At 52.1% G+C, this 25,642-nt stretch overlaps 1 protein-coding gene across 1 annotated transcript in view; it reads right to left on the bottom strand.

The window, feature by feature from the left end:
- The window catches only part of IGDCC3 (immunoglobulin superfamily DCC subclass member 3), a 97,080-nt gene extending 77,925 nt beyond the window's left edge, over positions 1 to 19,155 (bottom strand). The window contains exons 1-2 of the mRNA XM_061371181.1: positions 18,941 to 19,155; positions 8,244 to 8,549 (exon numbers count right to left, since the gene is read on the bottom strand). Of these exons, the coding sequence (XP_061227165.1) occupies positions 8,244 to 8,549; positions 18,941 to 19,007 (373 nt within the window). The 5' untranslated portion in view covers positions 19,008 to 19,155. The remainder of the gene's footprint in view (positions 1 to 8,243; positions 8,550 to 18,940) is intronic.
- Positions 19,156 to 25,642: the final 6,487 nt, after the last annotated feature.

Genomic DNA, 25,642 nt, shown 5'->3' with positions numbered 1-25,642 from the left:
AGCAGGCAGGAAAACACTTGGTCTTCCCTCGATGAATAAGCACACAGAGGGATCGATCAAATGCAGTGGAGTACAATGCTGCAGCTGAAGTACGCACACAGCATACACAGCCTTTTCTGCTACTGCTACTGCAACACTGCCGCTCATTTACACACCAGCAGCCTAAAACTATCTCTTTTGTACGCCCAAATTGATCCCCGCTCTTAATTAGTGCTCTCAGTTGCAGCAAAATTTCATTTGTTTCTTCTAAATGTGGCCTGATCCATTGTCCCTCTCCCATGACCTGTGAAAATCAGTCATTGAGCTCAGTGACAGTGGTAAGTGCAAAACGCAGCATCAAAAGGACATAATGGGGGCCTCTTAGGGCTGACAAAACCCCACTATTAATCAAGGCATGCTCAAGAGGTGCCAACTTACTGAGGCATGTGAGTGGCCAGGGAGCGGGCCCTGCTGTGGGAGGGATGCAGAGGGATGTGGGGGAACAGGAGAACCCCCCACCACCGCCAGGACTGCAGCCTGCCCCAAACAAGCAGGGGTACATGGGGGGGATCAGCCACGCAGGCACTGCTGTGCCCTGGGCAGATGGTCTCTGCTCTGTGAGACCCAAGGATTTGCCCACCTGCTTTTCCAGCTTATGGAGCTGTGCTTTTCCAGGCAGCTCCTTAGTTTAGAGAGTGGGGACAGAGCTCGTCTTGTGAAACCCAATGTATTGCTTTAGCTGGAGCCTACTAGTGTCAGGAGTGACATATGGGACACCACACCAGAGCAGCAGCATCTCCTTCTGCATCTCCAGAGCCTGTGGCTTCTCGGAGCCATACACACAATACTGTCCACCCAGCAGCACCCTGCACTGACCCCCTTGTGCAATCCCAGGATGAAGCTAAGGGGAAACACACAGACTGCACAGACAGACCAGAGTGGTGCAGGAGCTGCAGCAAAATCACCTGGGGAATACCCCAGGGATCAAGGCCTGAGATGGACAAACGTGCACAGGTACAAAGCCAGAGCAGCCCTGCAGCCCGCCAGACAGCAGCAGGGCAGCTGGAAGGGTAAGGGACCAATTTTAGGTGGTCAAGAACGAGAGAGGTCAGGGCTGGTCAGAGCAGAGAGAGTTTTAACATCAGAAAACCAAAGCAAAGAGGTAAACCTCTGCAAAATTCACACTCCCATAGCGAAGCAGTGCGTTCAAACCCTCTCCTGCAAATCCTTGTCCTTAAACAGAAGAACTCGGACTCGGTGAATCCAAATGACTCTCACTTTCAAGGTCCTGCATTCAGGAGCCCACAATGGAGAACAATGAGGTAGAGAAAAAGGCGAGGATCTTGACGTGGCATTCAGAGGCCATCTGGCCCAGTCAGCACCGCCAGTGCTGGGAACGGGCAGCGGCCTGGGTTGAGATTTAATCTGAGCCACTTATTGAGTGACCTCAGGCGAATCGTTTGACCTCCTTTTGCCTCAGTCAACCCAACTGTAAAATTGGGTTTAAAGCAAGAACCTCGCTGAAAACCATATGCTGTGCCGAGAAGAAGTGGGAGCAGACTCCCTTCCCAGCAACAGGGCTGTGGTGGTGGACAGAGCCGAAACCGGAGCGGAAGACGTGGTCCATGATGCTGGGACCCAGCATCCCTCAGTGTCATGGAGCTGCAGCCAATGGCTTTCCCAGGTCTCCTCCTGCCAGCACCGGGAAAGCAGCTTTGGGGGACTGACCCGAGAGAGGGGATTTGTGAGGTCTGCCCTTGCTCATACTGCACCCAAAGGGTCCCCAAATCCCAGTCTCACAGTGGGCAGGGATCAGCACAAGACACAGCCCTGATGGAATCAGGTGTCTTTCTCTACAGCTTCTGTACCCTTTCATGTATTTACATGTTTTGCTGTGTTCAGTAACTGTGGGATACAGCTATGACCAGCTTCAAGGAAAACGCAGCAATGCTTTCCGTTAACTCGCTGGTTACTCACCACATCAAAAGCATTGATTGCTCTGGTCAAATGCCCTAGAAAACCAATTCCTACTCACAGCCTTGCCAATGAATGGCAGCAGAAAACAGCCCCTCTCTCACCTGGGCACCAGCCTTTCCCAGCACTACACACCTTCACCCCTTGGCAGGCTCGCAGGGAAGCAATGGTGCAGATGAAACACCACACAGAGCTAATGTGGGTCCCCAATAAACATGAAATAGCAACTTGTCCCCCCTCAGGGTGCTCAGAGGGGTGCACAAACGACAGCACTGACAGTGAACCCACCCCAGGTTCACAGGGGGGAAACTGAGGCACAAGTGGTGCATGGATGTTACCGGCCATACCATGTGGGACCTTTGTAGGGCAGAATGAGAGTGAAAGTCATATATAACCATGCCACCATCATCAGCCAGCTGGAAAAACAACTGCATAATTACAAATCCTTAAGCTGAGACAAGCCTAAGTAGATAAAGAGCTGCTCTAGGTGACAGCACCAAAGAGGTCCATGGGTAAAGACTGCAAGCAGAAGATTTAGGTAGCAGAGACCTGTCCTCCTGAATAAAATAACAGAGGAGGGTTGTCCCATGCTTCAAGAGGGTAGAGCAAAGCAGCAGGCAGAGGGGCAGCACCATAAAGGACTGCGATGCTGGGCACCGTGTTGTGTCCCTAGAGCTGCTGGTGTGGGTACCAGCAGAGCATCACCCTGTGTTACAGGAGCAAGCAGCGAACCTGGGAGCAGCCTCATGCCGCAGGTGTGGGCTGCAGAGATGTCAGAACTTCCTCAGCTGTGCTCCAAGAGTTAATTGAGACAAATAACTCAACAGTGCTCCCATTAATGAAATTCTTCTGATATATTTCCCCTGAGCTTTTCTATAAATGACTAAGTGACATTACTGCCTGGAGTGCAAACCCCCTCTATGAGAGAGAACACTGCCAGCGCTCAGGTTGGCGCAGCCACGTTAGGAGCCTCGCTAAGAACTGCAAGATGATATTTAAATAACTATTACACTGCTATGAAATGAGCAGCCAAAAGAAATATGGTCTTGAAACGTGCTCAAGTCTCAGGATGAATCCTGGCTGTTACACACAGACACTGAATGCAGTGGGCGGTAAGTGACAAACTCCCTTAATCCTGCAGATCTACTGAAATTCCCAGTCAGATCTCTCCCATCTCCTTCAGTGACTCCTGTATTTGTACATTTGTTTTGCAGCACACACAGAGCCAAGCACTGTAACAGGACAGATGTGAGAGGCAGCACCACATGAGCCAGCATGTCCTAGAGGTGCCAAAAGAGCTGACGGAGGGAAATAACCCACTCACCCACCTTATCCATCCCCTGGGAACCTCTGACAGTCTTTTTGCTTGGCTTCGTTCCTTTTTCTTTCCTTCTCAGTTGTTTTTCCCCTCTGAAGCCTGCTGCTCTGGGCTCACCGAGAACCATAAGCATCCAAAGCACATAGAGTAACCATCACTGGCATCAGGGCTGAGCCCTTCTACTCAGCATTTGAGAAGAAAGGGCATTAAATGCAAGCAGAGCCACAAGGGGAAAAAAAGAACACTCATTTGTGGATGGATGAAAGCTGACATGCAACACCAGGGGTTAAACTGCATTAAAATGCAAGCGACAGCCAAAAGTTGCTGGGAGTAACAGGACCAGGTCTCCCGAGCTGCAAACCAACACCAGTGCACGTGCTTTAAAAGCATACCTTTACCTCACCATGTGTTTCACACAGCTAAAACATCACAGAAAGAGCCCCCTTCCATCAGCAGATACTGCACATGCACACGAAAACCCATCAGCAAAAGCCACGTGTTTAAGGTCTGCCTTGATGTTTTGAGCCGAGACTCGCAATCTGCATCCAAACAGTGGCACTGCCCAGGAAATACCTTGGTGACAACTTTGGTGCCACCTTATTTAAACCTTAATTTAAAATGCTAACTTCATAATGAGTGGAACAAAACTGTGTAAAAACATTTCCCACTCTAATCCTGGTTTGATCCCCCCAGTATGGCCTTCTTTTGTAATTACATCCCTTTGTGATCTCACTCAAATGCCTTGTATTGTGACCCATAAAATAATCAGCCCCCTTTGTCTCTCCCTAATCCTTTTAGACTTCCTTCTTGTCTCTACACTCTTATAAATGCTGCCATTATTTGGGCTCAGCAGCTCTTCCCACCACCCCAGCGCCTGGAAAGGGGGCTGCAGGTTAAACCCTGAATATATTCTGTGCAGAGGAGCTGAAACGATGGGAAGATCTTTGCTGCTTTAAAAGCCCCGCAATTCCCAACCTCCTCCCCTACAACACAGCTTGGCAGGAAAACCAACCTGGAAGCATGCAGATGCACCAGACTTCCCCCTTTTTATGTTCTGCAGATGGCTTTAAGGCCCTTGGCCTGGAGGTCACAGTGGTCAGCGTGTTTGGTCATGCCTGGTCCCAGGCTGGGTGAGAGGAGCTGGGCTGCTGTCTGCAGGGATCAATGCAGGGAAGAGTCAGAACATCTGCCTTGCTCAGGTTATCAATCCTGCCTTCCTGCTGGCAGGGTAAGTGTCATGGACAGCCAGGCACAGTGGGATGGAGGAGCAGGATTTGGGGCAGGATGCAGAAGGGAAGGGGTAAGGGAGCAGAGAAGGGCACAGGGATGTGTGCTGCTATGCTTGACCACAAAACTGCTCTTCCACAGCAAGATACAATGAGGAAAGCGCCTCAAGATCTCTCCAGAGCTATTCTCAAGTCCCACAGTACTTCAAATATTGGGCAGGTCCATCTCACCCGACTTCAAGAAACCTCTTTGGCTCTAAATTGCACAATTGACTTATTTCCCCCCCCCTCACAGCACCAGCTCAAACAGGGAAAATTGCTACTCTCAGGCTGGATGCGTGCGGAGCCTGATCCAATACGCAGTTTGATGGTGATTTCCAATTAGTGGTAACTGCTTGTTATTGAGTGATATAATCAATGGGTCTTACTCCACTGCCTGGGCTGTGATTTATGATGATGTGGAGCCAGCTCCATCAAATCACAGCATTGGCAAAAAAGGGCTGAAAATGCCATGAGGCAACACCGTCAGAGTCAAGGAAGAGCAAGTTTAGCAAAGGGTGGTGATGGGAAGAAAGGTGGCTGTGTTTTGCGGAGCTCAGCTTCCAAAGGAGTAGACTCTAGCTGCTACTATTGCTCAGAGAGTATCTTGATCCATCAGCTTCTGTCACGCAAAGGGAAATACAGCTCCTCAAAGAGAGCCGTGAGGACACGGCCAAGCACTGCCTCCAGAGAACACTCTGCTATAAACTGATTTTAATTAAGACAGCTTGGAGTCACGAGAAATTATGAACTGTCATTAGGAGGAGGAAGAGATCTGTATTCAATAACCTGATCAGATTATAACAACATGCTGCATTCCACAACCTTTTAAACTAACACACCAGGGGTTGACCGGACACAGGAACAGCAACGGAACCAGCGCCAGGCAGAGGGGGGGAAATGCCTCTCCTCAACCCAGTCATGTGTAGGCTTCTTGCACACTCGTACTTGAGCAAAAGAAGGTAACGCGACAAAAGCATTGTCAATATCTTCAGCATCTGAGCTGCCAACTCAGCCAAAAACTCGGCTCCGCTTCCCTCCACTGAGCATCTTTGGTTAAAGATAATGCCATACAGAAATCCCCCTGAATTTTAGTTAAATCCATTGAATGAGTCAACTCTTAGGAGGCAGGTTTTAAGCAGTGCCTGCTCCATGGGGAAACTCCCTGCACCTCGAGCCCACGGGGGCCGCACGCACAGCACTGGCTCAGAGCAGCGTATTCTTCCACTTCAATTTTCCTCAATGCCAGGCGTCGAAGTAAATCTGAAGCATAAAAACACGCTATCCAGCCCACATTTCCTGAATGCAAATATGTACATTCCTCCGAGCCAAGATTATATTCCAAGCAATAACACAAAGCCGGGGTCTGTAACGGTGATACGAGACTAACAGCCTGCCTTTGAAGACAGCGAAAAGTGCAGCAGAGCTCTCGAGGGGCTCCGCTCTGTCAGATCTCTTTTATTCCTCAGTAGCACGGCCTTGATCAACTTTCAAGATTTTTGTTTGTGAAAGGGTTTCATTCCTCCTCTGCTTTTGTGTTCAGATGTCAGGCTCAGAGGGAAGATCAGCACAGGGATGAGGTTTTACCCACTGGCACTATTTACTCTGCTCCGCAAAGGTCTGCTTGGCGCTTGTTTTAGTTCTCCTTCCAGGCAGTCAGCACCCACTTCTTCCATGCAATGGTCCCAGCATCTCTAAAATGGGGATAATTACCCTTCTTTGTCTTGCTTACCGGGACTCAGGACGAGGGAAATCACTATTACATTTGCTCACAACAGAGAATAAAAGCATCACAGAATGGTTTGGATTGAAAGGGACCTTAAAGCTCACCCAGTTCCAAAACCTTCCACTAGAGCAAGCCCCACTCCAAGCCCCGTCCAACCTGGCCTTGAGCACTGCCAGGGATGAGGCAGCCCCCCTCATAGTGATCTAATCTAAATCTCCCCTCTGTTAGCTTAAAGCCAACAAAACATCCCATTTCAGTCCCGTTATCCACAGGCACCTGTGGCATCAGGGCCAGGTGCCTGCTGTTTTGTGCTGGCGTCACCCAGACCTCTTCTCAGGGCTGGCAAGTAACCAAGCCTGCAGCCAGAACAGAGTCCAGAGCATTTTCAACACAACCTTTTTCATTTTGATTCATGCAAACCGATGGCTACAAAAGGAAATGCTATTCAGGGACACACAGCACATCACATACATATTGATGCAGGAGCGAGATAACAGTGTGTATTGACAATCCACTATCCCAAAGGTAATTCCTCCAGCTCTCAGGTCTCCTGTTTACAGGTCTGAGAAGCTTGCCACTGTGCTCGTGCACCAGCCAGCTCCCAGCTCATAAATGCCAGAGGCGTTCACCGCAAGTGCTCCAAGGTTCAGCACCACAAGGCTGACAAGTTTGAGATCCAGCTGCTAATCTGGCGTGGACCCAAAGCCCTTGGCTCCTGGACAATGTCACTTCTTACAGTGCTGAAAAGCTACGTTTGCAGATGGCCACTTCATGCACTCGGGGATTGTTATACACAAGGGCTGGAGTGTTCCCTTGGTGTGCTGCCAGCCAGCCCCGGCACCGCGGGGAGTGGGCAGCAGCGTTCCCAAAGGCCCCCCCAGTTTGGGAAGTGCAGCAGCCAGGGGACCTCAACCCCAGACTTTGTCACAGTGTGATTCGCAAATGCAACAGAAGCTGCAGTAAGTGGCTTGCACAGAAAGAAGAATGGTACCCACCTCGCAGACAGGATGGAGAACCCTTCAGTAGAGCTCATTCAACAAACCAGCATTCAGGCAGGGCCTGGGGCTGCACCAGACACCTGTCCTCACACCCTGATATGAATTACACCCAGCAGAGACTTGACTGAATGCAAAAGGGATTAGTGGCTGCATCCCCAGAGCCCACAGAGAGCCTGTGGGCAAAGCTGGCCACCAACACAACAGGGATAGAAACCACCAACAGATCGCAGCTCTGCCATCAGTCCTGGGACAAACACAAACCAGCAACCAGAGCTGGACAGAGGAATCCTACAGGAGACCCGACAGGACCAACACTGACCACAGCAATGCAAAGGGGTAGGCTGGGTACCGCACAGGGCTGGAGCCACAGCCTGCCCTGTAATTCTTCCTCCCCCACCTTTAAATTTCATTCCCTTGCTGACATTTTCATCTCTGTCCTCCTCCAGGCTTCCCCACCAGACAATCTGTCTGTGTTGTTAGCCTTGCCCCCAAAGGCACTGCCACACCGGGTAGTAAATAAGACCTTGCTGCCTCTACACCGCCTGCCTTAAATAACAAAGTGAAAGAAACCATGACCTTCAGAAGGTCTTTGCCTATGGTTTGGAAAGCACTGCCTGCCACACAGAGCCCAGCCACGCTGCACAGCAAAGGGGCTTCCAAATCCACTGCAGGAGAGCCACAAACCACAGATCACCACATCACTCTAACGTCACACACCACCCTCCAAGACAGGGAATTTACTGCTAAAAGGTGGATTTTAGTTTCTCCCTAAGAGGGCTGATTAGCTCTGCTTTCACACCTGAACAGCTACACACAGGAGATGCCAGCCAGAGCCCCACACCAGCTCTAGGTTCTTACTGCCCTCTTCTCTCTCTTTAATCCTGCCCCTCAAACACCCAGCCTCCACCACACTGCCCTCCTGCTTCCCAAACGCCTTGGAGCATTGTCCCATGAGGCGTGGGTGGGACGATGCCCGTACTTACTCGCTGCCTGAATCTTGGCTTTCCTGCTCACCAGCAGCCCATAGTGGTTTTGGGCCATGCAGTCGTACTCGCCTTCATCCGAGGAGCCATCTCCCCGGAGCCTCTGGAAGCGGGACAGGTAGAGCGACCCGTTGGACAGCATGAAGGCATTCTCACTGTCCACCATCAGCACGCCGTTCTTCCGCCACGTGATGGTGATGGGCTGGATACCCTCCACCTGGCAGTAGAGGATCAAGGGCTGCTCCTGCACAGCTATGTCATCGCTTGGCTCCACAACGAACGCCAGCTCGGAGGAATGGCCAAGATCTAAAACGAAAAGAGAAGGACAGAGTCAGCAGCGTGTCCACAAGGAGCAGAAAGAGCCAAGTGCTACCGCAGCAAATGGGAGATGATGAAAACATCATCATAAGGGCAAGTGCTTCAGAGGAACACAACCCCCTGGAGCATGCTTTGCCTCCCAAGGCTCTGCTCTCAAAATCTCAGGGTGCAATTTCCAAAGGCACAACCATAGGCACAGACTGCCTTTGAGGAAGGGGATGGGCATGCACACCCCTCTGGTAGCTTGTCAAACCCCAGATCCACTTCCCCAGCATAGCCCCCTGCACATCGCCTCTTCACCTCCCTTTGCAGCGGTGCAGCAACAGGCAATCCAAACCTGCACAAGCACGGGGCATCAGCCATTGCCACCCCAGGAGCAGAAGATGACACCAGCTCAAGAAACCCACCCCTCTGCCCACGTAACCAGGCAGAGAAGGGGCCGTGCCATGCCCCAGACCTGTTCACAGCACAGCCGGTGAGGGGAAGAGGAGCATCAGCAGCTCCTGATTCAGACCATATTGCCACCGGCATCTCTGCGAGGCTTCTCCCACTTGGCAGAGCAGGAGGCTGTTGCCTCTCTCACATAACAATGTGTCCTTCTGTCACTTTGGTCTCTCTCAGGCTGTAACAGGCAAAGGATGGTGCTATTCAGGCCTTAATGAAGAGCAAGTTAAGCACCGAAATACAAATGCACAATGTTCTGCCTCAGCAACACAAAAGGTTTCTTGCAAAGCAATTACGCTAAAGCATGTCCATGAGAGAGAAGTTATTGCAGAATTTGAACCAACAATAGGCAAACAGTTTCTTCCCATTATACAGATACATCCTAATTTACTTCTTTTGCCAACAGAATGTTTAAGCACTGTGTCTTCGGCAGGTTATGCCTCACTTGGTCCAGCATACCTTTTTAGGGTATAATTTGCCATGCACTCATGACTGGATGCTACAGATGATGACAGAAATAGAGCTATTGTGTAAAGATTAGCCCAAAATACACATTGACATGAAAGACAAAGAGGTACCAGGAAACAGGAGTCATACAAACAGCTGAAGGGTGGAAATGCACGGATGGAAGAGTATATCTATTTTTTGTAAGAGCAGCACTGGAGACAGAATTCCAGCAGAGATAGAAAACCACAATGTCATCCAAATACATGGAGAACCTTTCTAACAGTTCTCTCGTGCAACAGCCCCTCAATGGGTGGAGGTTTGCAGCTGCTCGAACTTGTGATACAGCTTCTCCCCTCGGTCATGGGCTCAGGGGGACCGACTCCACAGCTGCTCCCAGGGCTGGGATGCACATGGGCAACTTCCCTTGGCCAACACCAGCCACAGCACAGCCTTTGTCATGCCTGTCCCAAACACAGACCCCACCAGGGACGGGATCGCACCTCCAGCATGGAGGGCAGATCAGCAATGCATGGTAAAAATGAAAGGGATGAGGAGAGGCAGATACCCTAAAGAAAAAGCAGAGAAAGAAAAGTCTGTCTTTTCTGCTCTGCAAACCCAGGGAGATTTTCTTTCTTCCTGTAAATCCCCATTGCTTTCTAGGGCAACTTAAATTGGATTACGGGGGATAAACATTGAGTGCAACCTGAGCCGAGGCAGATGGACGGAGCAGACAAAGGAGGCAGTGGTAGTGCATGGCAGGTCAAAGGTACTGCGTCAAGGTATGAGTGTGTGCAGGGAATGACAAACTCTACTTCGTGACAGACACCTAAACCACACACTTTATTAACCCATTACGTCTTAAAATGTCAGGCTAGCTCCAGCCATCTCCGTGATCTATCGCTCACTGTGACTTCTTTTTTATGAGATAGCCCTGGGGTCCTCTCAGCAAGTCAGGCTGCAGCCAGCACCAACCCATCAATTACCTTCTTCGGGTGAAAATTAAGGAATTAGATGAATGCTCTGCATTCTTCTGCAAAGTGGCCAGAGTCTCAACAGCATCTACCACACTGGGGCCCTGCATGGGCACTCCGGGGAGTTAGGTAGGATCAGGACACTCCTGTCCTGACACTGAACCAAAGGGGGACTTCTGACTCCAGAAAGACTGAATAGGGTTTTAGGATTTAGCCTAACAGGCAATCAGAAAAAATCCCTAATGAAATAAATGCCCCATCATCCCACAGCTCCCCTGTCCTCTTAGATAAAACAGCTTATTATTATATGTATAATAAAAGGAAGAATCAACATAATTACACGCCCTTCCCACAATAGCTGTCATTATAATAACCATCATTAAGGCCTGTGATTGGAGATAATCATGTTTACCTCCATAAACATTCAGTCTGCATCCTCACTCCAGGCTGCTCGAGCAGCACAAGGGAAGACTCTCATCATGAGGGATGGTGCCCTCAGACACACACCAGGGTGAGGATGGACACTGGCTGGTCCTGGGGTCTCCTCCAGGTGTGACACTATGCAATGGACACTGTGCAGGTTTGTAACCTGCAGACACCTTGCAGTGTACAGGAGCACCCAAATTCCTCCTCAATGGATGCTTTTCTCATCTTCTGACCTTGAAGACACCCCATCGCCTTTAGGGCGTCAGGGCCAGGTGACCCACTAACTGGATGCATAGGGAGAAGCAAGCCCACCCCATCTGGGGATCTGGGAGAAGCCAAGCTCTATCGTTCACCCAGACACGGGTTTTTCCATGCAAACTCAGGGATGCTGGGATTTGGCTTTCCAAGACTGGCAGAGCTCTGTCTCCCCAGGATGAGACACAAAGGGACACTCCCTGAGAAACCTCCATGGTGGGACAAGAAGCTGGTGTTTGCTGCAGAGGTCAGCTCAGATGGGCCAGAGGGAGAACACACAGAGCAGAAGAGCAGGACCCCACTCCATTAGCATCAGTAACCGATGGTGGTTACCAACAAGGCACAGAAAAGATGCTGCAAAGTTGGAAGTAAACAACACTGAAGGCACATGGAAACAGTAAAAGGGCAATTCATTGAGACAGAGAGAGAGGAAACTGCACATTGACTGCAAGCCCCATCCCTCTCCAACTGCTGGCTGCATATCCAAACCCAGCCCATCCCACACCACATCCCCCGTACCTCCTGACGTGGAGGCCATTCCCTGCCACTCTCTGCTCAAGGCAGGAACTGTAAAACTCTGCTCAGAGCAGCCTGAGTTTGCAGTTAGATGAAGGGGCAGAGAAGAGATTCAGAGCAGCCCAAGGAGAAGGACTTGGGGGTGCTGGTCGATGAGAAAATGAACATGAGCTGGCTGCAGTGTGCGCTTGCAGCCCAGAAAGCAACCGTATCCTGGGCGGCATCAAAAGGAGTGTGACCAGCAGGGCGAAGGAGGTGATCCTGCCCCTCTGCTCTGCTCTTGGGAGACCTCATTTGGAGTATTGTGTGCAGTTCTGGTGTCCTCAACATACAAAGGGCATGGATCTGTTGGAACAAGTCCAGAGGAGGCCACGAGGATGATCAGGGGACTGGAGCACCTCCTGTATGAAGATAGGCTGAGAAAGTTGGGGCTGTTCAGCTTGGAGAAGAGAAGGCTGCGTGGAGACCTCAGAGCAGCTTCCAGTGTCTGAAGGGGGCCTATAGGGATGCTGGGGATGGACTCTTCATTAGGGACTGCAGTGACAGGACAAGGGGTAATGGGTTAAAACTTAAACAGGGGGAGTTTAGACTGGATATAAGGAGGAAATTCTTTCCTGTTAGGGTGCTGAGGCACTGGAATGGGTTGCCCAGGGAGGTTGTGAATGCTCCATCCCTGGCAGTGTTCAAGGCCAGATTGGACGAGGCCTTGGGTGAGATGGTTTAGTGTGAGGTGTCCCTGCCCATGGCAGGGGGTTGGAACTGGATGATCTTAAGGTCCTTTCCAACCCTAACCATTCTATGATCCTATGAGGCAGCTCATCCGGTTGCTTGGCTCAGGCTGCGCTGGGAACATGTGAGGGGTAAATTGCTTTGCTGTCTGCAGAAGCATGGAGGCAGGAAGCGTTATTAGCTCTGACATAAAGGCCATGAGGAAAATTATTGGAACCCTCATTCTACAAGTCTCCTTTCGCGAAACATTTACCATGTCCCTGAGCAATACAATATGTGATGGTATGTGCAAATATTTAACAAAAACTACTTCCCCTATTGATCAAGCAGCCAGCCATACTCACAGAAACCAATTAGCACTTGTGCTTTTGAACCAGGAGATTTATTTAGTGCTGAGAGAAAGAACTTCGAATTAATGGGAAGCTTAAAAGACACTTTGAAGTACATTTAAAGGAAAATAAGTTTAATTATTTTTTACTTGACACTGTGATTCATGTTCAAAGCTTCAAAAGGACTTGCTCATACCCTGGCATTGTCCTTTCTCCATTTGGGAAACGCGATTTTGGCTTTCCCTCCTGTGCTTCTCAATAAGACAGCAGCTAATCTCCCCGCTCTAATTAGCGGTGACATCCATTGCAAAGGACCTCAGTCACACCATGGCTCATCCTCCTGGACCCTGTCCAGACCCACAGCCAGCAGGGCCATCCCTGCCCCCGGAGCACACAGTCCCGACAGATGAAACCCATGTTATTGTTCCTGTTGTAGACAGGGAACATCAATCACAGAGCCATGAAATGACCTGCCAAGGCCCTGGTCTCAGCTCATGGCAAGGCAAGCTATTGAACAGTCAGATCCACCCTGCTCTTCCTGGTGCCCCATCACTGGGAGCACTGGCAGAGAGACCGAGGCATCCCCAGCTCTTCTCTCATCTGACCAACAGCACAACATCCACCTGCAAACTGCCTCCTGTGAGCCCAAATCCACCCTCTCCTGATCTACTGTGTTTCTTCCCAGTGCAACAGAGCATAAATCAGCACTGATCCATCACCGAGCACAGCCTGCTTCAAGAAAGGCAAAAGAAGATGCCCCTGGAGTCCCATGAGCCAGGACCAGAAGCTTTTATAGCAGGGTGCAGGTGAATATTGGGACCAAACAGCTGGGTGAGTTTGGGACAGCCCTACAAAACATGGCTTCAATTGTTCTGCAAATGGAAGGATACAGAAGGAAGAGGTATCTGGGCCCAAAAGATGTTCACCAGCAGATTATAACAAGGTTCACACTGATGAAACTGGCAGCCTAAAAATCCAGCTGATGCCCCCTTAAAGCTCCTTGAGGCTGACCCAGAGCCTAAGGAGAAAAGCACTGCACTGCAGTAAAGTCCAAACTGGCTGTTTAGGGCGTCCAGAAAAATTTACATGTAAAGAGAATAGACTGTAACAGGCCCCACATCCTGCTGGCAGTAAAGTTTACTGGCTCAGAATGTTTTATTCCCTTCCCTTTTGCACGGGAGGTTATATAAAGTGATTTTTCCATCAGGGCACATAAACCACATCCACTCGTTAAGCGATTCCAGGAGGTCTCTCTCGAGGATAACGTGACCTCTCAGGCACCTGAAGCAGAGCTCAGTCACACCCAGCCTCGCTGCCCTCGGTGGGGGTGCAGATTTTGGCAGGGGAAGGCAAACACAGCCCAAAGAGCCAGAGAAGTTGCCCCAGATAATTCTCAGATGTTGGAGACCAGACTGGGCAAATCCCAGGAGGTCGCCTGCTGAACACCGCATGGAAGCTGGAAGCGTTCACAGCACAAAAGACCCTTTCCAGAACAAGCTCTGAGCCCTCCTGTGCTCCCCCATCTCTAGAGAAGGCAGGGTAAAACCTGTTGGTATAGCTGGACAGGGCAAAGACCTTTCCCGAGGTAAGTGCCCAGAGCAGCTCCATCCACACGAGGCATGCAGAGAGCAGGGCAGCCAGCTGAGCGCAGGATGCGCTGTTATTTGCATTCCCCACGTGTTTCGCAGCTCTGACCAGATCACAGGCTCACCACAGAGGGCATCAGCGATACAACACCGAGCAGGAACCAACCGCACATGAGAGGACAGCAAAGGCAGTGGCCAAGATAAGAAATGCTGTGCTCAGAGCCACGGTCCCTCCAGGCTTCATCCCCCAGGGCTGCTCTAATGCAGCACAGGGAATAGCCCGGTTCAGCAAGGAAGCATCAAGGAGGTGGCTGTCCCCATGGCTGGTCACTTGCACAGACTCAGCATGGGACAGACCGGCCACGGGGTGGGTGACAGTGCCTGCGGGTCAGAGACACAAGGGCTGGCAGAAGAGGTGCTGAGAGGGAGCTGCAGCACCCGAGCATCACGGTGCCAGAAGCCACCAGCCAGCAAAGCCATCACCCATCCCATGCATTCAGCTTGAGTACTGGCAGGCAGGACTGGGTGGTGTGCAAGGGAAGGAAAGGCACAGTCATAGAATCATAGAATAGTTTGGGTTGGAAAGGACCTTAAGATCATCAAGTTCCAACCCCCCTGCCATGGGCAGGGACACCTCGCTCTAAACCATATTACCCAAGGCCTCGTCCAACCTGGCCTTGAACACTGCCAGGGATGGAGCATTCACAACCTCCCTGGACAGTCCTGGAAGATGGAAGTTTCTGCATATGTTAAAACCTCTGAAACTCTTTATCCAGGGAGTCCAAAAGAAACACAGCGCTCTCTCCTCCCTGCCATCCCCTCTGCCTTATCACCTCCCACCCTGAAGTTCAGGCAGGAGGCAAGCACCACCTCGCTCCTCTCAAGGAGCTGAGCACCACACTGACCCCTGCTCATTCCAGATCCAGAGCTGTCCTAAGGAAACACAAGCTCTTCTCTCCCTTTTCCCGCACTCTCAGGTTTCAACAGCAAAGCTCCTTTTGCAACAGCATCTTCACAACTCAGCAGAACCACCCTTCACAACCCGCATCCTCCTCACTCCCCGTTAGCATCATCAACACAATGGCACGCACAAGAACAAAAAGCCAGGCAGCAAATCCTTGACTCTGCTCTGAAACTCGGGTTTTAAGTTACCAGCACGGGAGCAGGTCTGGGTTGTTAAGGGACTGGGCTCCTCTCGAGTGGAGGGTGCGCTACAACACTGACATCCGATATAACAGCAAGGCCAGATCTGTGTGCTGTGTGCTTTTCCCAGTGCGCTCACCTATTTGCCTTTCTCTTCTCTTAAAGTGCAGTTATTGACATGTTCGCCTCCTTAACCATCGCTTTTATACGCTCGCAATGGCTCCTGGACATGTGTAAACAATTATTTTTACTCTCTTGCAAACCCCAAATGTTGCCTATTCGTTGGGATGCAGGGACCCGGCGAGGTTTTTCATGAGCCCTGCTACATAATTTATTAGTTTCTAAACTCTGTAAAACTAAAAAGCTCCAGTAAAGTTCAAATAAGTTTGTGATTTCAAAGTAATTTTGAACAGGCTATTGCTGGTCCTGCCCAATGTTCATTGATTTAAATGGGGTTTTGTACTCTATAGAGAAGCAGATTGTTTTGTTAGATCTAATAAAAGGACGATATCCAGGGTTGGAGGTACAGGAGTGCAAAGTATGAAATATAGGGGAGAGAGGGGATGTGGAAAAAAGCTTCTTCATTCACAGATCTGTCACAGGCTGCAAAATGAAGCAAACGGCCTGCTTGAACTCAGTGCCTTTGCACCAGCTCCACTGCGCGCTGCAGCCCCACAGCAGGACCCCATCCTGCTCCAGACAGAGCCGGCACTGGATCCTACTGCTGCAGGGCAAGGTGAGCAAAGGCAGGTCTGACCACCCCAGTGTGGCAGAGGATGTTTTAAGGCTGTGGGATTGGGAGGTGAGGAGGGAGCAGCGTCCAAAGGGTTTGTAAAGCAAAGGGTTGGCATTGCACAGGGTCACTTGCTTGGCACTTCACGTGCTACGACATGGAACTCTCCAGAAGCAAGGAAGTCAGAGAGAGAAAAGCTCAGGCAGACAGAAAAGAGAGAGCGAGGCTTTCCCACCTGCACATGTAAAATGAGAGCAGTTTTGCAGCTCTCCACAGGGCAGCACCGCTCCTGAATACTCCACACTGCCCTATGCCAGCCTGATAGCATCAGGGTACACAAGACAAAACTGGGACTGCGCAGGAAGCAGAGTAGAGGAAACCAGGCCGCAATCTCGGACCTGAGATCCTCTGCTAGCTCCTAAGTGAGCCGTAATAGGAAGAGGTCACTGGTGTGGGTGGCTGCACACTCACACCCCTGCGTGAGCTTCGCCCCCAGCCCAGGTCCCAAACAGAGCGCACACGTGTTATGGTTGTGAAATTACACCCCCCCGTTCCACAGGCCGTCTGCTGCATCCACCACATGGGAAAACCACGTCCTGAGATTCCCCTGCTGAACCCCCCGGAGACAAACGAAGCCCAAACGTGGGCTTGAATTTCATATAGCGTCTCTGAGAGTTGCTGGGGAAATGATACCTGATCCTCTCTATGGATATGAAGAAAAAAGACAGGGAATTACACCAATTTAGGAGAGAGCAATCCTTTCGGGTTTTGGTTTTTTTTTGCTCCTAAAAAAACAACAAAGCCACACAGAGTAGGAATTAGTGAAAGCTTATAGCTTCAATAATTTACAAGTTAAGCCTACTTAAATATAAATGACGATGTTTAATTCCAAGGCTGTTACTGAGCAGAGCCGCGGAGCCTCTGGTATCCTATGCCTGCCTTTGAATGCCGGGCTCAGCAATAACAGACAAAAGCTGTCCACCACCCAGAACAAAGAGCTCCAGGAAATTAAAAGGCAAAAAAGGAAAGAAACCCCCGTCTCGCTGCTGAGCGCACTGCCCCGCAGCTCCCAGCACCCGCAGCACTGCCGCCCGGCCAGCGTTTTGGGGACTTTGGAAAGCGCAGGGTGGGGGGGAGCGGACCATCCTGTCGCGACACAGCATCCGTCCCCGCGGCGCGGCTTTCTGCCCCGCGCTGATTGACACCGACGCGGGAGGGTTTATTAAGGGCAGCGGAGCGCAGGGAGACGTTGCCTCGCTGTTAAGCGCATCCAGAGCACATAAACCCACCGACGGCGGGGGGACACGGACACTTGGAACAGAGAAAGTTCCAAAGTGCAGCCAAGAACTCTTTAGCGGAGCCAGCAAAACACCCCCAAAGTCAGAGCCGCTGAGCTCCTAAGTCGCGGCATACACAAGCACACAGGGCACTTTGGACAGCAGCAAGCGATCGGCTGCACACAAACTCAACGTACTGAACCTTTGCTTTCAAAAATGCACTTTTGTCTCCCCCCCCCCCCCAATTAAGCACTTTTCCAACCATCCTCATTGCGCTGCTGCGTACCCAGGAACCCCGACAGAGTAACCAGGAATCCAACAGAGCAGTGAGACCTGTTTCATTCCATCCACTTCACAGATAACTTCTTTTTCCCTGTGTTACACCGCCTTCTCCTCGCCGTGGCTGTTACGAACCACGTGGCGAGATTTATGATGGGGCTAGCCCACAGCCTGGTTTCCTAAACACCACGGCAGCTAATCTCTGGTTAATCAAACACACGCTCTTCTCGCTCTGCCCATGCTGAGCTGCTTGCATGGTTTTTAAACAGTTCCCCCTTTTCCTTATCTTTCCGGCTGCTAAGTGAGGCGAGGGCAGGATGCACACGGCTGTTACGCTGTAGAATAGCATCTTAGATTCGACTCATGCTTAAAGCAGCATCGCCAGTAGAAGGAAAACGCTGCAATTCAGCAGCAGGGCATGTGTAGAATAAGTCCAGCGAAAAACCCCTTTGATGTTTTTGTAGTTCGGCCCCGGTCCGGTGGGTGGTGTTACCCGTTCCCGCGGTGTGAACCGAGCCAGGCATTACAGGACAGCACAATGCGTGTAGGGTTAAAGTAGCTCTCCATCATCCCTGCAACTTGCAGCCCAACATCTCTTCTCCTCAAGCTACCGCCTTCACCAGCGAACACAACGCGTCCGATCGGGCGCTGTCTCCCGCTCACATCCCCGATGATGACTTCGGCTCTGCTCTCCAGGCACGGGTACCCAACACAGCAGCCACCCCAGCCCTCCCCAGTGCCAATGTGGGAGCCAGGGCCCCACGAGCACCTCGGTCCCTTCCATAAAGGCACACACACACACACACACACGTGGGGTTTCCAAATGAAAACAGCTTTGGGGGAACGCTTCGGGCTCTCTGAAGGTGTTAAAGGCGCTGATGGAGGAGCCCGCAGCCCAACGCCGTGAACCCGGAGCGCCTTCCCGGGGGGACGAGCCCCCAGCACTGGAATGCTCGCTCACACAGCGGGCGACACGGACACCATCCCCGGAGCTGTTCAGCTCCTCGATACCACGGGGACGGGCAGCGACCGGGAGGATAAACAGGGTTGGGACCGGCTGCGGACGAGCAGCGGGGAGCGGGCTGGGAGGGACGCGAGGGACCGGTGGCCCCGGCCACCACAGGGGTGATGAAGGGACGCGAAGTGCGGGAGGCACCGCGGACGGGACCGACCGACCGAGAGGCGAGGGCGGCGGCGGCGGGTCCGTGCCCCCGGCCGCTCCCCGAGCCCATCGCGGCTCTTACCTCCGCAGCAGCCGAGCAGCAGCAGCCCCAGCAGGCAGGCGGGCAGCGCGGAGCCCGGCGGAGCCATGGCATCCCGGGCGGGAGGGCTTGCCTCCCTGCGCCCCACGGGGAGGGAGCAGCCCGCGCAGGAGGGAGGGCAGGAGGGCGGCGAGGCGAGAACCACCCCCGGCTGAGGGGCGGGGGGACAGAAAAACAGGGGAAAAGGGGCGAAAAACGGGCAAAAAGCGGATTTCAGCGCTGCTCCCCTCCGCGCGAGCACGCCGCCGCGCCGGGCGGGCGGGAGGGGGGGGGCGGTGCTGAGGGAGCGGGGCCGCCGCCGGCGGGCGGGGGCGGGCGGGCAGCGCCTTGCGCCATCTTGCGCATCCGCCAGGGCGCCGGCAGCGCCGCGACCGGTCCGGGCGCGCTGAGGGGAGGCAGCGGCCCCTGTGAGCGGCCACGCAGCGCCCGCCGGGGGTCTCACCTCAGCGGGGCCTGGCACCAGAGCCCGCTCACCCGATCCGCTTCCCGGGGCTCCCTGCACAGGACTCCTCTGACCCGTGCCCTCAGCAGAGCCCCTTACATGTCTCCCCTCACTGGTTCCACTTCACGGGGCTCCCCTCACTGAGCCCTGTCACCAGAGCCCCCTCATGGGTCTTACTGCACCGAGTCCCATCACCAGAGCCCACTCGCTGGCTCCTCTTCGTGGGGCTCCCCTCACAGGTCTTCCATCACCAGTTCCACCTCACAGGGCTCCTCTCACTGGAGCCACTGATCTCCCCTCACTGGTTCCACTTCACAGGGCTCCCCTCACTGAGCCCTGTCACCAGAGCCCCCTCATGGGTCTTACTGCACGAGTCCCATCACCAGAGCCCACTCGCTGGCTCCTCTTCGTGGGGCTCCCCTCACGGGTCTTCCATCACCAGTTCCACCTCACAGGGCTCCTCTCACTGGAGCCACCTCACCAGAGGCCCCTCAGGGGTCTCCGCTCTCCAGTTCCACAGCGGCAGGCTCCCATTACAGGTCTCCCCTCACTGGTGCCTGCAATGCCGTCCTGGCTGGCCCCGCCATGCCCAGGGGATGGCAGCCAGCGCCAGGGCTTCCTCCCTCACCTGTGGTAGAAGTCTCCTTGCTCTCCTCCTGAGGGCCTCTCTCCTGCCCGTCACTGCTGAAAGCGATCTGGTCTTGGCAGTGGTGTCCAGGCCTGCTGCAGCGGGCTCGGGGAGCTGCCTTTTACCTGCCCTTAGCGATGGGACCCCAAAGGCTGGCATTAAACAAGGGACAGCACTGATGGGGCAGCACAACATCCATCTGGCTCCTCCAAACGCTTCCACTCTGGGGCTTTGCTTTGAAGAACAAACCCATCGCTGCAGCGGTTGGCAGTGCCAGGAGGTGACCGGGAAGCGGGTGGTGGAATTGCAGCGCTCATGAGGGGATCCAGGCGCTTGCCGTGTCCCACCTCAGTGCTCCCCATTGGAAACACTGCCATAAGGTGACTTACCCGGGTCAGTCACACCGATGTGGGACCAACGAGCTCACCCGTGACCAAACCCCAGTAGAGGAGGAGGCTGCTCCTGACTCCCTCCACAGCCCTCAGGGTAATTTGTCCACCTTCCTGGTGATAACGCACCCCAATGTGGTGCTCAGCCCCAGCACCCACACAACATTTTGCTGCCCTCCAGCTGATCCTGCCCCATCCCTCAGCTCATGCTCCCCACAGCACAACCCCTGTCATTACACCAGCAGCAGAAGCCATCGCTGGAAGGGCAGCTCTTGGGCTGTTTGCTTGGCCACACAAAACCAACTACAAAGGAACAAAAGCGGATCCTGACTCATTTCTTTTCTCAGGGTAAGATTCAGTGGACCAGGCTGCTAAACCCTGGTGCCCTGCCCAAAAACCTGGTGCAAAACCCTCTGTGAAGACAAGCAGCGCATTGCTCCTTGGATGATGGTGCTCCCTGAGCAGGCTGGGGTCGGCTAACGAGGGAAGAAGGCATCACTACATCTGCTCCACATTAAAGCTCCCTTATTTAGAGCAGGGCTGAGCCGAATGAGGTTGCTTTCAGCTGGGGAAGGATTTGCTCTGCCTCCATCAGCCTCTTGGTACCATCTGAATTCATGCGCTGTCCCTGACCTTTCAGCACCAGCCCTGCTCCTGTTCCCCAGCTGGCTCCTTGGCTCCCACCACAGGGCCCCACCAGCCTTTCTGGAATGCTCACAGCCATGGCGGGATTGCACTGGGGATGGCTTGTGGGAATCGGGAATTCCAAGGGAAATGCAGCACCCTGTGTTTCACAGGGCTGGCTTCCACCGGGAGCCGCGGGTTTGGGGTGCTTCTGCTCCCATGCACAGCAGCAGGACCCAGGGCCTGGCAGAGGTAGCTGCGTGTTTAGGGCATCACCGAGTTCATCCCCATGTCTTGCAGATGGCACTGGTGACATTGCTGGTGTTGCACTCACACATACAAGTGCAGGCAGGCCTGCCAGACTATGGACTCTGGAAAAGCCAGAGGTTTTCAAAGACAAAGGCAGGTTTGGGGCTCTCAGAGCATCCCAATCCAGAGCACTCATGTCTTCTCCTCTGCACCCATGAGGGCTAAACAAGGGTGCTTTGCACTGGAGGCAGGGATTTGCTCATCACACTGCAAGCAGAAACAGGAGCCGTTTGAAAAGCAGCGGGGTTACAGGAGTGACTGCCCAGCCCAAGCCGAGGCTCCAAACCTCTTCATTGCAGTGTGGGGTCCATCGCTCCCTCCTCCCTCCCGCAGAGGGGCACAGGGTCTGTCCATCCATCCGGCCTCCCTCCCAAAAAGGTTACCCCCCCACGGCAGCTGCCCTGATGGTGTTTGTCAGCCCTCACTCCTTCACAGCAGATTTCCATCAGCTTCCAGCACTGCTCCTGATTCACACCAATTAACGGCAAACTGAGGTCCCCAAGACACCATTAGTAGTTTCAGCGGATGAAGTGGGAGATTAACTTGTCTGAATTCACTCCATTTATTATTCAATGTGCAATTGTGGTTTCCCTGTCTGCTAACAGCCTGGGAGCTTTTCACTTATGTATACACGCAGGGTTGCAGCATCTGTTTGTGGTCAACGAGCAACAAGGAGAGGGAACCAAAACCATGGCACCCACTGAGCCGACAGCCAGCCCAGCAGTGGTGGGACAGCCCTGGGCCATGCTCCTGGAAGCTGCTTTCACTGACAGAAACCCTTTTCCATCCACTTTTTGCTGTGTAAGGACACAAGGAGGCACAGTGACAGGAGCCAATGCTTGTCACCACAGTGACAGGATGGCTCCTGGCACTTGGCTGCCTGGCTGAGGAGCTGAGTGCTCTCTGTTGACTGGAAGCAGTTGTGCCACTGATCCAGTGGTGGAAATGAGTGTGGAGAGCCAGCACCAGCAATGAGACCCACACAACTGTACCTGCCACACAAGCCACAGAGGTTTGTGCTGATGTTCCTGCTGCTCCAGTGCTTTGCTGGAGGAGCGGAGGCTGGAGCAGTCCTCTCAAGATGCAGTTTCCACCACTGGTGTCTGCTGAGCATCCGCAGAGCATCCCTGGCTGCATCACACAGCACATCACTTCAAGCCTTGTCATTTCCCAAAGGGCTCAGCTGGTTGACAGACCACACTGGGCTCTTGTGACCTACGGAGTTACCTGAGGCCACTCTAGTAATACTGCCCAGCTGCGCCATCTCATAGAGTACCAGGGTGATAAAGGCTGGGAAGAGAGAAACACAAACACCTTGCTGTTACCTTCGTTTCTCCATGGTCCCAGCTCTCCTGTAACTGCTGTGTCCGTCCATCCATCCCTCCATCCCTCTGTTCACCTATGCCATCCCACCTTGTCCCCCTTTATCAGCCTCCCACCAGCATCTCACACCACAGAGCTGGAAGGTTTGGAGCCACCCATCACCGCCCAAAGGTCCTTCCTTGCTCCTTTGTGGGGTTACCTGTCATTAGGAGAAAGATTCATCACAGTTAGGCAGCCTGACGGATCTCCCTTTAACCACTACCAGAGCACACTATGTCTGGTACAGATTTATTACCTCTGTAATGCAGATAAAATGAGATTTTATGGCTCTCTAGTCCTGGCAGCATAAAATAATAATGGGAACTATCTCCGGAAGTAGGGAATGCATCCTAGAAAGAAATGGAGATGCATGGGAGGTTACTAGTGCTGGATATCCTCTTGCCAACCTCACTGGGCACAGCTTAACTGTGCTCAACCCAGCACGCCACCCAAGAGAAGTGGCACTGTTCATCTGCTGGATGCTTTTGCTGGTTTTCCAGGTGACAAAATTCCCCAGCAGGATGCAGCAGGAACCTGGACAAGTAGTTTCTCATTTCCTTACAGGAATCAGTTCAAAACTGAGACATGAGCAAGCATCAGGAAACGCCTCATGAACCCAAATGGTGCCCACCTTGAAATCCAGCACCTAACAGCACATTTCCTAGGCTCCAGCCCCTCCAAACACACACTGCAGGACCAGCCTTCCAGAGCTTTCAGAGTGGGCTGTAACAGACTGAACTGTGAAACAAATCCCACTCTTTTCTTAAAGCATTTTATTAATAACCCATTAGTTAAGGAATATAAGGACAATGTCTTCTTACACTTTAACACTAAAGAGTATTTGTGGAGTAAGAACAGTCTCTGAAGAAAGAAAGATATAAGTAAGTACAGCATGGAAGCAACCACAGACACAATCTTCAAACGAGATCAAGTTCTGGTTACACATCCTTATGCACTGGGTAGAAAACAAAATGAAATTTGATTGTAAAATACAAGCAAGAGAACACAGTAACAGAACTAGATGGCAGATTTCTGCTGGACTAAACACCTCTTTTCCAACAAAAGCGTGGATTAGAAAAGACACAATGATCCCTTCAAAACACCTATTTCTAAGGAGATCAAAACCATATATAGTGCTCTATTAAAGTGGTGGTTTTCTCGCACAGCAGAGTTCATGGGCTGTTAGCCAGTAACGTAAAACCCCCTCAAATCCTAGATTAGAAGTTCTCTCATTTGAACTATTTAAAGCAGAACTTTGCCGTCTCTTAAGTAAGAAACCAAATCAACCCAAAGTTGAGACTTTATCCAAGTGCTTCATGTAATAAAATTGATTAAAAGAAACAGAAGGATGAGATTGTGACTCTCGCAGCAGCACGGGGAATATACAGTTGTGTAGCCAAACAGGAACATTACTACCACAAACTTATGCCAGTGAGACAAACCTGACATTTCAACTATGTCAAACAATATACACCAGCAGAAAGTTGAATAGCAATAACCCTTAGTGTTACTGAGAGGATGGGAGAAAGGAGTCTGATGGGTAGGAACACATATTAAGCACGATGGGTAATTAAAGGTATTGACAGTTTGTGTGTCTGCGAGAAATCTTATTTCATGATAAAAAAATAGATGCACTGGTTGTTTTCAGCCCCACACATGCAGTGTGTATTATCCATCTTCCATTCATTTCCAGCTGAGACTAGAAAGGTCCTTGGATGTTCAGGACAGGAGGGACCTGGGGTGCAGACGAGGACACCCAGTATTCTGCATGGACACGTGCTCATCCAGAGAGCAGCTTCACTGCTGCCTGGTGGTGGTGATCTCTTGGCTCTGAAGGAACTGCTTTGATTCCTGTACCGAGGTCTGGCACAGCACTCCCCGGCCACCACAATCCTCAGGCATCCAAACGCTGCCAGTATCACACTGGTACAATTCAGTGGCGTGCAGTAAGATCAGTGTAGGCATCAGCACGAGGAGACAAAGTATTGTTGTGATTCATAAGCAGAAGTGTTTGCACTCTGCTGCATCTCCCCCAAAGCTCTCAGAGCATGTAACTAACCTGGTGTTTTTGTGATCGACTCACAGTGATCCAGGAGAATGGTACCGCGCTGTGCCTGCTTGTTGGGTTCAGTGACAGGCAGGGAGAGCTTTTAGGCGGATCAGGAATGCTCACCCTACGGCTACGTGATTACAGAAGTCAGTACAGACAAAGCAGAGGGTACGTGTACAAAGGAGCACCCCAGAAACAGCGGCACTCCTGAGACAGGGCTAAGCCTCCATCCCCACAGACGGAAAGCTCAGGGCTGGTACATGAACAACAGGTATAGTGAAGAGAACCAGAACTTCTCCGTTGGTGCCCTGGTCATACCCTATTCCTCTCCCCAGCAGCCTGATGCTCAGCAGAAGTGGTCCCTGGGCATGCTCGTAGATGACTTGGTCTGGGAGGTGAAAGGAAGCCACCAGGGGTTCCTCTGGAGCGAGCTTCAAGGAAAAGGGTCCTGTGGCTTGTACAGGGTCTGTTCTGTCACTGGGGAAGGACAAGGACTCTTCCATGAAACCAGCTGCGAGCTGAGGTCCAGCTGCACAATTCTCCCCACCCTTTGCAGCGAGTGCTCAGTACTCCCTGCTGAAGCGTTTATACCTCTGCAATTGCATCCGCTCCCATGTAACTGTGAATTACCCTCATTGCCTGCAATAACACTTCCCTGCCTTATCTGTCACCCTGCTAAGTCCTTAGTTTCAAAGGCTTGTGGCAGTGAGCTCTGGAGCTTATTTACGCAACTCCTCTGCCCAGTGATGATTCCTTGCCTTTCTAGCCTCTTGCTCTGATAGTGCACTCACACTAACTCCTGGCTTGCCTGCTCACTGGCACCAATTCCCAGTCTCTGTGCCACAGCTTTTAGGAGCCATGGCACTTCAGAGCATGGAAT

Source organism: Neopsephotus bourkii, unplaced genomic scaffold, assembly GCF_033783945.1.
Source record: "Neopsephotus bourkii isolate Nb327-2 ecotype Australia unplaced genomic scaffold, CSIRO-AGI_Nbou_v1 NB_1572, whole genome shotgun sequence".
In the NCBI taxonomy this organism is placed as follows: Eukaryota; Metazoa; Chordata; class Aves; order Psittaciformes; family Psittacidae; genus Neopsephotus; species Neopsephotus bourkii.
Note: the sequence above shows the minus strand (reverse complement) of the source record. Positions and strands in the feature narration are given on the sequence as shown.